This window comes from Nelusetta ayraudi, unplaced genomic scaffold (genome assembly GCF_046127955.1).
Source record: "Nelusetta ayraudi isolate G7.1 ecotype Tasmania unplaced genomic scaffold, CSIRO-AGI_Nayr_v1 ptg000136l, whole genome shotgun sequence".
Classification (NCBI taxonomy): domain Eukaryota; kingdom Metazoa; phylum Chordata; class Actinopteri; order Tetraodontiformes; family Monacanthidae; genus Nelusetta; species Nelusetta ayraudi.
This window is the reverse complement of record NW_027466186.1, coordinates 224,570-240,320: the sequence shown is the minus strand read 5'-3', so window position 1 is coordinate 240,320 and position 15,751 is coordinate 224,570. Positions and strand designations below refer to the sequence as shown.

The window sequence follows — 15,751 nt, the reverse complement described above, 5'->3', positions numbered from 1 at the left end:
TGATATGTGGCTTTGCTCCAACATCTCTATGTGAGGATGGCAAATCGGTTACGTAACAAGTCACTAAACTGGCAGCAGTCAAACCCCCATTTGTATTACAGTGAGCCTGTGCTGTTGGGTTTTTCACTAAATACCCTACATCATGCAGACCCAGTAGTGTACTTTGTGTTTTGCCAGCGTTGGTCCTCTTCTGTTGGAAACACAGTCCTCCAAACAATTTGATTGAAAAAAACAAAAACAAAACAGTATTCTGTTTTGTCATTCAGCGGAGTTCAAATGCCGGCATGGGAACAGGTGGGCCATGTACTATGTGTGCTCATTATACATTGGAAGACGTTAATGGACAGGACACTAAAACTGAACTGTAAGACTAACAAATCTATTTTTTTAACCTTAATACTTGTCATTTTTGATTTGCCAGCAGGCATTCACACACATCTTCACTCGCGACGTGTTTAGAAACACCTCTTGTTAGTGCAGTTCTCCATCTGCCTCTTCCCTGCAGCACTGCTTCGAATCACTGTCAAACAGGAAGCCTAAGATTTCAGAGTATGATGCTTAACATAAATAGCAGAGTCTATAAATAGACCCGCCCCCCTATACATCGGCTCCAAACATCCCTTTCATTTATCTTAAAGACAGTTTACATAAACTTTGTTTCTGCTCTCCTGAATCTTTGCATGGCGTCTGTTTTTAAGGGAGGAAACTTTGAGAATGATGCAAAGCCTGCAGAGTTAGTTAGGACAGAGCAAGGCCAAGCAGACTCTCACACGCACTCTCCGTCCCACTGGGGTGGGCTACGTAAACTCTCTGCTTACGTGATCATTCCTTGCTCCGCATTCTTGCTGCTCTACTGCGTTGTCTCCTGCTGCCACTGCCCGCTGTGCTGCTGTCGCTGGCTGCTGCCTTATGAAGTTATGCAATCCCACCGCCTGGCCTCCATCCACCTGTGGGCTCCGTTCCTGGGTGTCACAATGTCCTTCCTTGTAATATGTATTTGGCAAATCATTTGTGGGGAAATATACTTGCACTTTGTCGGCGTGGCGTCATTTGTCGCCTCAAAGTAAGAAGGTTGCAGGTTCCATTCCAGCCTGGCCATTCCTGAGTGTAGTTTTCCACCTGTTCCTGTGTTTTCCTCAGGTACTCTGGTTTCCTCCACAGTCCAGAGACCTGAGCAGTAAGCTAAGGGTTTTTTGTTTTTGACATTTTGGTAAGGCTTGGAATTATTTTGTCCAATACTGTTGACTTGTATCAAAACACTGCCTTAGCCTCACCTTAGACAAGAATATCCGCACAACAGTCCATACAAAGCAAAAAATAGTTTTCCTGAAGGACTCGCTCTCGTCCTTCGTCAAAAGTCTTACCCAATCAGTGCCCTGCTCGTTGCCACGTCATCACTTTGGTCCCCGCTCTGCCCCCTTGGAACTCGCAAGGAAGCAGGGACCAAAATGCTAATAGTTGGAACCGTGTTGGTGTCACTGGAAACGCCTGAGCTGAGTCAAGGCGAGGCACCCCCGTGGAAACATGCCCTAACTGACAATGCTATTGTCCATCGGTTGTTTATCTCTGTGTTGACCAGGCTGTACACCACATTCACTCTAAGACAGCTTCCAACACCTCCATGATTCTAAGTGGGGTTTAATGATGAAAAAAAATTGATGGATATTCTTGCTCACAGGGAATACACTGCCCGATTATGACCACATAAAGACGTGTGAATTCTCATAACACATACATTAGAAACCGGGGCTTAGACCACACTGGCCCCTTAATATCTTATCTAACCTTGTACAAAAAGGGCATCACGCATTTCAAATACTCTCACTGAGTCTGTTACTTTAGCCAAACAGAAAGATTTTTGCTCACAATAGAATCTGAAATTAAAGCTCCAACAGTGAAAACATGTGTCTTGTTGTCAGAGTGATCTACAGAGGACCCTACATTGCATTAATGAAAAATAAAAATATGTATACCGTAGCATTCTCACAGAAAAATGGGTTCTTGTGGCCTCCCAGTACCATCATCAGTACACTTAGTAATGCAGTGGTCTTAAATTCGCTCCATTCAAGGTGGCGTCGTTGGCCCCGTTCTTATTGTCCCTTAACACCGATAAAATATTAACCATCGCCGGCTAATTATAGCCTCATGGTACAGCTACGTGCGCCGACGCCGAAGCGAACAAAACGAGAAACGGCGGTTCCTGTCCTCCCCTCCGTGGAGGTGCTCGTCATCTGACTTGCAGCTGATGCATCGGAGAGTCACGTATGGAACGACACGAAGAGAGAGAGAGAGAGAGAGAGGGTGGAGAGAAAGAGAAAGAGAGAGAGAGAAAAGAAAGCGGCAGCAGCAGCAGCAGTTACCTCTCGCTCGGTTCAGCTGCGTGGTCCGAAACGGTGTATCAAAAGAGTGCGCATATCACTCCTGCGGCCGGCGGGGCCTGCGTGTGCGCGCGCGTCTGCTTGTGTGCGCGTGTGTGGTACAAGCACACACGGACGACGGGAAATGTGAGTTGACTGCGAGGCAGCAGCTGATGCGCCGGTGAGGCTGCTGCCCGCCTTCCCGCCCGCCTGCCTCCGCTGCCGGCCGCCGCCGTGGACTATGCCGCCACCGCCGCTCCGCGTCGTCTCTCCGCCGGGCGCTCTATCGCCTCCTCGCCGAGAAGAAGCTTCCGCCACAGCGAGCAGCAGCAGCAGCAGCACCACCACCACCAACAGCAGGAGCAGCAGCAGCAGCAGCAGCAGCAGCGAATCGTCACCGGCATCGGCACCTCCACCTCGCCTCGGCGGCTCGGGAGCATTATGACCGCAGGAATCCGCCCGGATTGCGGCGGGAGAAACATGGAACTTGATCGGCTTCCGCCCCACGTTTAACGCGCCCCCGGAGAGCAGAATAATAACCATAAACAACACAATACCGACCGGGGTGGTGTAGGCTACGTTGCGCTGAAGGAGGCAAGCAAGGAGGGAAGGAAGGAAGGAGGGAAGGGAGGAAGGAGGCGTCCGGAGGCTTCGGAGGGATGTGTTACCAGTGAGAGGGTTGGCTGGCGAGGAGTCGCCGCTCGCCGAGGATATATAAGAGGGGAAGCGGAACGTGGAGAAAGGGGGGGAAAATGCAGTTTGAGACGTTGCGTCAGTTCTGTAGCTCGGTTCTGTCACATTTCAACGGGGCTTTCGCGGCGCCTCAGAACATCCTGCAGACGGAGCTGTTGGAGCAGGCGCTGGGCAACATCGGGTGAGTGATTCCTGCTTTGTAAAAAGGGGAGGGTGGTGGTGGTGGTGGTGGTGGGTGCTGATTTATGAGGAGGGGCTTCCCCATCGCTGCGTTGGGTGGGGTGTGGGTGGGGAGGGGGGATGAGGGAGGGAGTGGGGGGGGGGTTGTTGCGTTTATCGATCGGCCACTGGCCTGCGTAATAAGCTACGGTACAGTCAGTGCTGTGGCTGCGGCAGATGGGCTGTTTCCTGCGCCGGATGATGATGGGGCTGATCAGCGGCGGCGCTCCTCCCGCCTGCCTGCCTTCCTTGCCTGCATGCATTGCACTGCCGCGGTTTGCCGTGCGCGCGTCGCCGTGCGTACGCACGCGTGCGAGCGCGCCTTTGCCCCCGTGCACTGCTGCTGCTGCAGCGTGTGTGCTCGTGCTGTTATGTGCCTCGAACACTGTGGAGGCGGAGGGATTCTGGGGGGGTTAATGTGCATGTTGAAAGAGTCCACAGCTGAAAATAATGTAATATCTCTCTCTCTCTCTCTCTCTCTCTCTCTCTCTCTCTCTCTCTCTCTCTCTCTCTCTCACACACACACACACACACGCACACACACACCCTAAGAACAGAACCTGACCAACATTGTGCATTCACACCTAAAGACATTACTTGAAAACAGACGCGGCAGCACAATTTTTACGTACACGCGCAGCATTATTTCTCCTTTTCCACAAAAAAGAAAGGAAAAAAAAAATTCACCGGAAAGAGCGGAGCCTGTGAGGCGGGATGCCTCCACCGCCGAGCAAAGTTGCTTTTCACTTCGATGCATCGGAGCGTATTATGATTAGTCTGCTAAATGCTGTGCTCCCCCGCGGAGAGGCCCTGCTCATTTGGCTGTTAGACACATTATGCAGAATGCATAAGGGCTTCAAACTTGCAAACACACTCACGTCCCTGAAGCTGCAGGCCAGTAAAAAACAAAAAAACAAAAAAACATGAGGGCCTCCTTTTTTTTTATTTTATTTTACTTATTTGTTTATTTATTTATTTATTTCAGCCATAGGCGCAGAAAAAGCCAGTGAGTCTCTGCATCGTGTGGCGTCTGTCTCCGGGGAGCGCGAGGCGTTTACTTCTGTCCCCCCACCCTACCGTCAGAAATAATTTACAGCATTGCCGGGCTCTCTGCCACCTCACATTACATGGCCGGAACAGTCAGCCAGCGGAAGGTCTGAACAAGGGGCCGACTTTATGCCTGAAAAAACAGTCATCCAACGATCATCACGGTTGATTTTTTCCCCCCCTCCATCATGATTTTCCTCTTGGTGAACTCTTTCATCGACCTCTCTGTTAAAACAGGACCGGGCCTGTTTGCTACTGTACTGTTGGCCAATGTGTCAGGCGAAAAGGAGGAACGAGCGTCTTCGCGTTTGACAGCAGTTGGGAAGCTGCGCCGGCTGATCGTTCTCAGATTTCAGAGATGGCTCACTGTTACGCGAAACACCACAACTGCACGGCAGCTTTGTGCGTCCGGCCATTTCTGCGAGGAATGTTTGTATACGAGCCTTTCTTTGTGTGTGTGTGTGTGTGTGTGTGTGTGTGTGTGTGTGTGTGTGTGTGTGTGTGTGTGTGTCCCTTGTTGCCCAGGCCAAGCCTTCTAATGGGCTGTATGCTTTTAGATTCAGGCTCTATGTATTATGCATGTGTGCGTCAGCAGAGGTCCTAATGGGGTGTGGGGATCTGTTCTTAGAAGGCCTGAATGGTTTCGAATTGAGTGGTCACTCACTGCATTTACGCTGCAGCCATACTTTGGCTCTCTCCCTCCCTCCTCCAGTACACACATGCAAACACAGGCGCGCGCACACACACACACACACACACACACACACACACACACACACACACACACACACACACGTACAAACGCACATGCAAAGTTCCGCCAGGCACGAGTTCCGATCTCTGTGTTTCCAGTTACTCTGCCGCTTAATGACTCTAAACTGGCCGCACACTCACGGGCGTGATTTCAGTGAGTCATCTGCGAACTCCCAGCTGTTTACCTCATCCCGCCGTCTCGTATATTGTCCTCCTGCAGTTGCAGCACATCTGCAGCGGCGCAAGCCTGAAGGGTTGCAGGCGCAAAAAGAAAAGCCGACTTGCTCCCACCTCTGCCCCTCCTGCCGGGACGTCTGTCCCCGTCGCAGAATCAAAATCACATCATCAAATGTCCCCTCCAGCTAAGGCAATACCACGGGGGTAGAGTGGAGATAATTAATGCAGATACCTATTAGTAATCTCTGTCTGTTAATCAAATGGCAGGAAAAGATGGAGATGTGGAAGAAAGATGGCTTTGGGTCAAAAACAGTCAAACACTAGACTGTAACTAGATATAAAGGTGTTTAAGATTTGTTCTTGATCTGACTGGAGTCATAGTCATGGAAAAAATTCCTTTGTATACATTCATTATTTTACATTTTGGTATTATGTGCACAAAAGCAATCACTGCGTGTCCTATCTTACCATTGACAATGGCTGAGAAGGACTAAATGTATTTTGAGACTTGGGTCATTGTGTTTTTTTTTTTTACTGGTTTTGTGAAACTGACTGTGGTGAAACTTTCGCAACGTCTCAAACAAAAGTCAAACTTGTGTGTTGCAATTTTATTTTCATTGGCACCCCTTCATTTTGACTTGTAACAAAAGAGCAACGCAACTTTTTGAGCGTTTGGAATGTACACTCGCTTGAGGTGGTTTTAGTCTGCTTTAAATCAGGGCCAATGTTAATTATGGAAAAACAGGTTTCATTCCGCTCGCATGACGCGGGCTGTTTGTGATGCTTTCATAATGAGTAAAGTAGAGACTGAGGAGACTGTCATTGGCAGTAATAGAGCCGTCCAGGTAGATGAGAAGACCGTAATGTTCTCCGGCCATTCTAACAGCCGTTCTTGACAGTATTTTCTCGAAATTCTCTCCCAGCCAATATTTACATCTGCTTCCTGCTGGTACATACCACTCTCCAATGACGTGACGAGGCCTTATGTCGCCTTCACATAAAGAAAACCATAAAGGGCACTCGCACTTTGATTGTTTCAGCCTTTTTCCAGCATTTTGTTTGAGTTCACTCAACATTTGTATGGAAACTCTCAGAGAGGCTGATTTTGCCCCTATTGCTCCAAACTCCATACTTGATGTGTCTTGGGCTTATATTTGCATTTTGCATATGTTTGAGAATCATGGCAGATGATTGAGTACCCTGATGCGATCATCAGGTAACTTCACAAGATGACCATATATTTCATTGTAAGTTGATGAACCTTTATGTGGCTGATAGAGCAAATGAATGATGAAGTAAGCAAACAGAATGGAAGACAGACGCTGCAGTGGAGCTGCTGCGGGGGTCGCCCGGGCGTCAGTCTCCCTGCTGACAGCTGTAGAACATATTAGAACATATTAGAGAGCAGCTGGTGAGAGTGTGAACCCCAGGAGCCCTGGATTCACTAACGTGACAGAATTGGGGAGGCGAGTGGAGGACAGTGTGGGGAATACGCGGCGAGCCTGGGGGGGTTGGGGTGGCTGTGGTGGAGGTGGGGATGGGGGTGGTGGGGTGGAGTGAACAGACCGCAGACCTTGAAACAACAAGCGACAAGGACGTGCATCCCCAGTGCGCCTGCCGTGAAATCTTCTTGGACTTTTGCTCTTGGGGGGGCGTGTCCACCTTGACTTGCCTTTGGGCTACTTTGTCGTGTGCGGGACATCAACCCCCTCCCTCCCTCCCTCTCCTCTGTGTTCACAGTAAAGTGGCCTTCAGGTTTTAGTCTGTGTTTGGTTTTTCAAGCAGTGCCCAGCGACGCCCAGTTCCACGTTGACGCCCCGCAGATGCAAAAATCTCGCTGACTGAGCGCTTTCCTGCCGGAGCGGCCGGGAGTTTTCATGCTACCCACATTTTCCCAGCCTGCCCCTGAGCTGCCATCTTCTCTTTTTTTTCATCTCTGTGAGTACTATAAAGTAGTGTCTTGAGGGTTTCGATGTGGGAGTCAGACTGGGAAATGCATCCATTCCCCCCCCTCAAACCCACCTCTCCCCCCTCCCGCCACACCTCGCCCACGCTCGCCCATTCGCCCGCCCGCCTGCCCGCCCTCGGCCCCACGGAGTTGCACCCGGGTGTCGGCGGCATGCAGAAGCTGTAATTAAGGCCGGCCCCTTTATTGGTTTTGTCCTCGCCGAGGGAGACGTGCGCAGGGATGGAAAAAAAAGGAGGGAGGCCCTGGTTTTTATTGCCTGGGTGTCTAAGAGAGGCGTTATTATGATTGCACACTGGAGGGAGCGGGAGCAGGGGGGGGTGAGGGGTGTGGGTGGAGAGGGCAGCAGATAGATAGAGAGAGAGAGAGAGAGAGAGGGAGAGTTGGGATGATGGTGGAGAGGAAGAAGAGGGGGATGGATGGGCGGCACAGGCTGAATCGATGCGCTACCTCTCACCAAGTCGCATCTTGGGCGGGGGGGGGGAGCTGGCTGCGAGCTTGGACAGGCAGATAAACATTAGGCTAATGTGGCCTCCTGCTGCTGCTGCTGCCGACGGTCACGTGATGCTACCCGGCTGGACTTGCGTACAGCGGTGGGTCCAGATGGCCTCCGCAACCCAGGATGGACTCCCGGCCCAGGAGCCACGGAGCAAAGATGAAACGCTTCTCCAGTCGACATCTGGCTTCTCTTCGTGCTCACGGAGCCAGACTGATTCCCTCAAAAGACGGCGAATAGTTGCCCGCGTGCGGTTGCTTGTTGTTTCTTTCCTCGTACGCGGCCTTTAACCCCAACGCGTCGTAATGGCCGCGTCAAAGGAGGAGGCTCAGTGCAGATCGGCGTTACAGGCCACTTCCAACTTGGCCCCCCCCGGGGGACCTGAACTTCCTCCTCCTCCTTCCTCCTCCTCTTCTTGACGGTCGCCGGAGAAAAGTGAAAAGGAGGCAGCTGATTGGCTCCCGCGCATGTGTGCGTGAGACTGCACATAAGCGGCACTTGGGCCCAGTCCTGAGGAAATCCTTTTTTTTTTTTTTGTAACGTCCCACAAAGCCCCTTTTCTACTGCTCTGCCGCCGCCAGATGTCCGATGTGCCACCTGCTCTCAGAAAAGCCTCAAGAGAGGATGGAAGCTGGGTTCACGGCACGGTCCACGCTTAGCTTTTCCACAACCTGCCCCTAACGCATAGGTGTCAAACTGTGGCCCGCAGTGTAAATATATTTGGTCCGCGAGGCAAAGATTTTTTTTTCAATAAATATCAATATTGGCCCACAACTTTGCCCCCTCACGTGTTGCACTGTTTGTCAGCGTCGCCGATCATTCAGATGTTGGCTGGCTTCGGAACTCCGTCGGCTTGCCGTCAGCGCGGGGACCTTAGCGGCGGCGGCGGCGGCGGCGCGCGGACATTCATTATTCTTCGCTTCCTCCGCTGGCCTTGATGGTCAGTGGAGTTGCTAATTGAAAGCTAAGGCTCCCTCCTCCCAGCGGTGCTTTAGAGCATCATCATTCTTGTTTTACATCTGATTTATTGATTCAGGCTGGCTTATAAGGTCAGACCTTCGGAAGGCCAAGAGGTGAACTTTCTTAGCTTAAGTCCCCGTTGAGGTGAAGTCACCTCGGCTGCACAAACACCGCTAATAGCACCGTTTCAGAGTCAGTCATCAGTGAGCACTCATCCTGCTGTTGGGTATTCTCGCCGAGGCATATTTAGCTGTCTTATGCACTTGGTTATTTATAGTAATTCTTCTGTTTTCCGTTCCTTTTCTATTGACTGGTTTAGTAACTGCTTCATGAATAATCCTGTTGCTGTGCCCCAAATCCAAATCTAGTTCAAGCTTCAATATATATTTAACGATCCAAAATAAACCTGAGGAGTGGGGTGTGATAATCTAAACATGTGCGTCTACGGGGTCTGTCGCCGCAGTTATATTTGTCTCTCCCTCGCCCTGCGCTCACAATCTCTTTTGCAACGCTGATGGTATTCCACCCGCTCAATGAGATTAATTATTTCCATATTTTGCAAACATTGCACAGTGTGCGTGCGTGCGTGTTTGTGTGTGTGTGTGTGTGTGTGTGTGTGTGTGTGTGTGTGTGTGTGTGCGAGCGGGCGAGCCCCCCCCCCCCCCTTTTCTCCCCACACGTGTACAATTAGCTTGGTTCATTTGTGTTGCAAATGAAGCGACTTTGGCGGCGCTCGGCGGCCTCCCCGGGCTTCTGCTGCCACGGAAGAGAGGAGAGGAGGAGAGGAGGAGAGGAGGTGAGAGGAGAGGAGAACCTGGCCGCAGCAGAGGAGCGATCAAAAAACCTTCATCTCTGGCAGGCAGATGCTGAGTTAGCAGAGGAGAAGCTCCAGCGGCTCCTCCCACCCCTTTGCTCTTTGCCTTCATTATTTTTTTTTGGGAGACTGATGGCTGGCAATAATGAAACCCCATGTAATATTCATTTAATTTCCACTGTTTACTTGTTCATTAGGTTTTAGGATAGCAGTTGATCTGATCTCCAGGGGTGGGAAGGAAGCGCATAGACGCTGACTTTGAAGATCTGTTTTTTTTCTCTTCCTTCACGATGTGTTTGCTCCTCTTGGCCTGGTAAAAAAAAGTCCATTCACGGCTGCTCACAGCTCTCATTTGTTCAACTAGAACTTCTAATTGAAAGCTGTGTGTTGATACAGCTGAACCTAAAGATATAAACCACAGATCAGGTGGCGTAACAGATTTGTGTTTTAATAGGGTTGAAGATTTTCAAGTAAATTTTCAGAAAATGTTTTTCTTCATGGGAAGTTTAGCTTGCAAATTTTCCAAATTTTCCAAATTGGAAACTTCCTATTGGAAATTATGTGAATCCAATAGAATTTATTGGAATTAATTGCAGAGGTAATGTCATATCCCAGTATAAACATGACTTCAGAATAATTATATATATATATAAAAAAAAAAGACATTTAACACATTTGTGATAAGAATCTATTCATGTTGTAATTATTATATTGAAGAATCAATTATTTAGTAAAAAGCTTGTGAAAATGTTCCCTAAGCAACTGAAGTGGTATTATTTCACCTCATTTCACAGTTAATGAATTCCTGTATGGTGACAAAAAAAAACCCCTCCTTTTGGAGGCCGAAGAGGCACCGTCACATTTGAAGTGGCTTGCGTGCAGCAAATAAACTGTGCGCTCTCGTGACAAGAAAAGTCTGGCCAGCTTAATGAGCCAACGGAAACGAGGCTCAACCGTCGTCCACGTGTTGCAGAGTTAACTGCCGCTCAGTCCGAGGTGCCTCCATCCGGTTCGGCTCCCCGACTCGGAGTGCGCGGCGCAGACGGTTGTCCTGAGCAATTACAATTAACCCACACAGCCCTTTGGTCTGGGCCTCAGTCTGTAAAGGTCTGACCGTGGGGTTCATCGATTGAGACGTTGGCTTGTCACTGCCATTGAGCGCAGCAGAAAAGGTCTTTCTGCTGAGCGCACAGGGACACAGTGAGGGGCTTTTTCATCAGATGAGGAGCAAAAGGGCAAACTCACAGAGCCGCTGTTTTTTTTTCCCCCATACACATTCGCACAATTTTAACAGTAAACGTTGCAGTCAAACTGGATTGACATGCAGTCTTTACAGTGAGAACACTGGGAAGCCTCCGACGATTCGTTTTTCCATGACGCATGTTGCTGAAACATGAGCAATAACTCCTGTAATTGCTATGTTAGAACGTTATGTACTAATAAGGTTGCGAGCATAGCAGTGTGTGTAAAAACCAATCACTGCAGGAAAAAAAAAAACATTGAGTCAATAAAAAACAATTTCTAGCTCTGGATTATTTCAAATGCTGTGGGGTTTTTTTTTGTAGTTGTTTCTTTTGTTACAGGCATTTTACCATGACACCCCTGCATGTACACGGATGAATTATGAATGTGGACATGTTTTATGGATTGGGATTTCCCTCTCAATTTTGTGGTAAAGCCACAGCGTCACTGTAACAGAGGGAGCAGAAAGTTGGTGCTGAAACTTGAATGAAGTAATTGGAGTCACACTGCCTTTGCGTTTTGCCAATTGTGTTTGTCTGTGTCTGATGCAGTCTCTCTGTGTGTACTGTGGCATCTGAGACTAGTGAAGAGTTTGAGAAACAGCCTGGGAGGCAAAGTCTCCCCGTCACGCTCAACTTCCCATCTGCCCGCGGGCAAGCCCTCCAGCAGCTGATCCGTTTGAATTCAACTTAAGAGAGGCGGTGGAACCGGCATGGAGAAGATGAGCAAAACAGCTTCACTTTTGATTTCAAAAAAACACAATGTGCATTTTAAGAAAGTCCCTGACAGAAAACGTATTTGTCTGAGAGGAAAAGCCCAGCATCTGTCCCACCCCTCATTTATGTTGGCTTTTCTGCACTTTCTATAACCTTAATTGTCTCAACAAGTCGTGTGGCGGATATTTTAGTACTTTGTGCAAAGTGTTTCAATTTGCCTGAACTTGAACTGTGGCGCCAGAAGTCTCGAACCTTTAAAATATTTTTCTGAACTTCTGTTGTCCAATTTTGGTGAGCATGTGCAAACTCAGTTCACCTCAGTTAAACTCACCTCAGTTTTCTGTCACTAGCGCATGGGACCGGCTCCTAGCGTGGCCTTTTGCTGCTGTAGCCCATTTGCTTCAAGGTTGGATTTGCTGTGCTAACGAAAACAAAGTAGCTAGAGTTAGAATTCAGTACCCAACCACTCAATAACAAGTGTATTAATCTTCTTTTGATCCAGACATTGTTCTCTTTCCTTAACATCTCCTCACTGCTATTTATAGACGATGTTCTATTAGCAAAGTGGTGGTTTTGGTGAATTGTGCTGGATTTCCACAGGCGATTTACAGAGTTAAGTGCTGTGGAAGAACAGGCACATTTAAACAGCAGTGCTGCTGTCAGGTGGGCTCACAATCTTGTGTGCTCTCCCCTATGCGTTATCACAATACTTTTTCCTTTCCTCTTGCCATGTGGTTATTGATTGTGATATAGTTGCACGTTTTCTACATGAAGTTACACTTTTGTGTAGAATTATGGTTCTGGTCCCTGGATCAACTTTAACCATCTCCGAATATCAAATGTGGCCAGAAGTGTTGTTTTTAAATCAGCATCTGTGTATCTGATGGAAGGATAGAGGTCCTTCCACTTTTGAATGAAAGCAGGTCAAAAGATGCTGTCGTGAGAGTGGAGACAAAGTTTTCTTTAATAGTAAAATGACATGGATTTCAGAAGACAGACTCCTACGTGAGGCCGTATCGAAAAAATAAGTGCGTTATTGGAGGCGTTGATCCCTACTAAACACAGAGAAAGAGCCCACAGCCGTGCAGCGTCACTGCCTTTGATTACAAATGCAGCTTGCTCGCTGAATTGAAAAACGCACAGTTAGCAGAACCAAGGGGGAAAAAAATCATGCATGTCTGAGACAGAGAAAGAGGGTCTCTTTCTATTGCTTGTATATGTCAGATAGAGAGAGAAGGAGATGGCGAGGCTCCCTCCTTTATGGTATTTCTCCTCCTCAGTGTGTTGTAACAACAGAATTTGCCAAGTTATGAATAGCTCAGCAGACCTCAATATGTTTTCTACACGCAGCTCATTGTGAAGGTGAACAGCGGCTGATAGGCACCGAGCCTGAGAGCTGCTGCAGAGAAGCAAGAAGAAATGGAGGTAACACACCTTCAGGTGGTGACTGGCGAGGATTTGTGTTGGGGTTGTATCGAAGGTGGTGGTGTAAAGGTTGAATGGTTGATGTGCACGGTAGCCTTTTTTTTTTTTTAATTATCTTGCCATATCCTTGTTTTTTAACCATTTACTGTATATAAGATGGCCGGCGTATTCACTCATTGTGACTATCAGTTGGAAAACCAAAAGATTGGTTTCGTGGTTGAGTGCCATCTTGAGTTTCCATTTCATTTTGAAACTGGAGGATTCCATATTTGGATGTGTGGGTGGTACCGGAGGTGAGCAATGATTGGAGCAATTTGCCTATTTTTTTTTATTTATTTTTTTACCAGCAATTTAGACCAACAAAAATGTTTTAACCAGTTTGAAATGGTATGACTTTAGGGCTCCTTTCCATAATGGCACCCAGCTTTTTATTTATTATTTTTTAAAGTCTTTTTGCAACCGAATTTGGTGGTTCCTGCTGGCTAAACCATACATGTAGAATGCAGGTTTTTCGGTACTTGTAAGTTGGCCTCCTTCTTGAATACCGAAGTTCTATCCATCTATTTTTTGTTTTTAACACAACCTTCAAATGAAGCCGCATCCCTTTGAAATTATTACTACTCCTTGTGATGTAACGTTGTGCTACTACAGGGTGAGTCTATGCGCTATACAGCAGCATTGCAAATGGCCAGCCGACCTATTAGAGGTGTGTTTTATAATATGCCCTGTGCCTTATAGAAAGCTCAAACCCAGTTCCTGTTTCCCACATGTTGCTCACAGGGTGTGGTTTCTTTACAACATCCTCATTGCGGCGATGTCGCACTAAGTTGTGGCCACGGTTGGGCACCAATTATGTGTATTTTCTAAATAAGCTCAGACACTGAGTAAAAATGTTAATGACCCACCAGCTAGTGTTGCAATGATCACTCGCAGGCCCCTTCAGAGAAACCCACCGTGTGGTAGTCTGGGTGTACAGAAGCTCCGGTTAACTCCAGCCGAAGTCCATAAACATAATTATGGGGTAAAACCGTCTGACTGCTTGTCTGCCCCACAGAGATGTTCGTTCTCTCTCTCTCTCTCTGTCTCTCTCTCTCTCTCTCTCTCTCTCTCTCTTTCTCTCGCTCTCTCTCTCTCTCACTGTTCCCTTTGAGTTCTTAACAGTATGGTAACAAAATGTTCGCATGTTCCGCTCCTCTAATTTTTTTCCTCTGCAGGGGAGAGAATAGGAAGCGGTGGCGTAACAGTCCTGACTCGTAGGCTGGCTAATCTTAATGGCATATTCTGTTGGGGCTTGGCCTACATAGAGTGCTAGCAGTGCCTTTTCTTAAAAAGGAGACCTATCACACAGCGCAGTGCAGAAGATATATTAGCCGGACACAGTATAAACATGGACACAGAAGGACCGGCTGGTGTGCCCCCTCAGAGTCTGGCTTCTTGGAGCCAATTAGTGAACAGTCTCACAGACCTGCATACGTTAGCGCAACCAGTAGATTCCAGCTGCAAAATGTAGGGCCTGCTCGCCTCACTCAAGTTTTTTTTTTTTTTTTTTTTTTTTTTTGTCATCCAGAATTGAGGAAACGGCTGCATCATCTTTAACTTTTTTTTTTTTTTGAATAATGGAATGGGAAGCAAACATTTCTTGTACATTTTTTGAACGATTATTCATTCACACGTGCATTACTGTTATCTTGTTTGATGATATGTGAGCATAGTTTAACTGTGCCTTTTGTGACATCACAAAAGAGTTATTATTTAATAATAACAACCCTTTATCAAGGTCATGGGTTTTCATGTGTGGCAGTGGTGAAAGCAGAAAAAAATTATGCTTAAAATTCCACTTTTTTTACTTGTTCCGCTTTTGAAAATCAATTGTGAAGGAGAAGAAGCGAGAGCTGCCCCGATGGTGATTGTTGATTGACGGCAGACATTTGTCAAAAAGGGAATGTTAGGGGGGAGGCTTGCTGCTCAACCAGCAGCCAGCCAGCCGGCCGCCCGCCTGTCTGCGGCGATCACATGACCGCTGGGCTAAACCCAAAAAGTCAAATTGCTTTCAGGTCCACAGCAGCTTTTGTGGCAGTCATAAAGTGTGCCATCCCTCCACAAACCCAGCAGTGGGGTGGCCGCAGCAGCAGGCCAAACGGGGGCTAAACAGACTTTTCCCCTGCCATAAAATCTTTTGGTGCGGATTTCAGCCTGGCCAGTTTGGACTCTACGTGGAAAAACCGCACAATCGGAAAGCTTTACCTTCGATTTGCTCCGCGGGAGTGTCTCACTTACACAGCAGCTGACTGAGTGAGTCTTTTCAAGGCCAGTGATTTTTGCATCTGTAAAACTGTCCATGTGAAGCGTTTTCCTCAGGTTGCTCTTGGCCCAGATGTCCATGTTCAGCCCGTTTTTTGTCCTGCTCTTGCGTTCTTCCTGGTTATCCTATTCCAATGGAGACCACTCCTGGATTTATTGTTGCCATTAGCGGGACAGATTCCCTCCATGCGGCGAGATCCGCAACATAGTGCCACTCATTTGTTCTCATTTGACTTTCTCCATTATCCGCAAAAGTGGAGGTGGCACAACCCCCGCGAGGCCAGCGCTGCATTTTCACCTTGATTGCTTCCGGCTCTCTTTATTTAACGTGTTTCTTCGGCGACGGTGAAAGCATTCGCGGGGTGTGAGTCGACTGCGCGCGCGCGCGCACGCTGCAGCGAGATTGCATGCCCTGCTGGGTGCGGATCATCCGCCGGCTTCTAGAAATAAAATAAGGACGGTCTTTGTGCGAAGCGGAGGGAGACATAAAACACGAAAGGACCTGGTCGTAGCAGCTGCTTTGGCGAAATGTCTGGAGACAGAGGGCTAAGCAGATTTGGACGGAGGATCTAACGCTCTACTCTG

At 48.1% G+C, this 15,751-nt stretch overlaps 1 protein-coding gene across 20 annotated transcripts in view; it reads left to right on the top strand.

Annotated features, from left to right (window-relative positions):
* The window catches only part of rims2a (regulating synaptic membrane exocytosis 2a), a 125,181-nt gene that overhangs the window by 37,812 nt on the left and 71,618 nt on the right, over positions 1–15,751 (top strand). For 2 of the 20 annotated variants that reach the window (XM_076012651.1, XM_076012650.1), the window contains exon 1: positions 2,368–3,231. The exons of 16 other annotated variants lie outside the window; for them this stretch is intronic. In XM_076012651.1, the coding sequence (XP_075868766.1) occupies positions 3,110–3,231 (122 nt within the window). In that variant the 5' untranslated portion in view covers positions 2,368–3,109. Of the gene's footprint in view, positions 1–2,367; positions 3,232–15,751 lie in introns of those variants that run through there. 2 more of the 20 variants (XM_076012654.1, XM_076012653.1) reach the window with 1 other exon arrangement.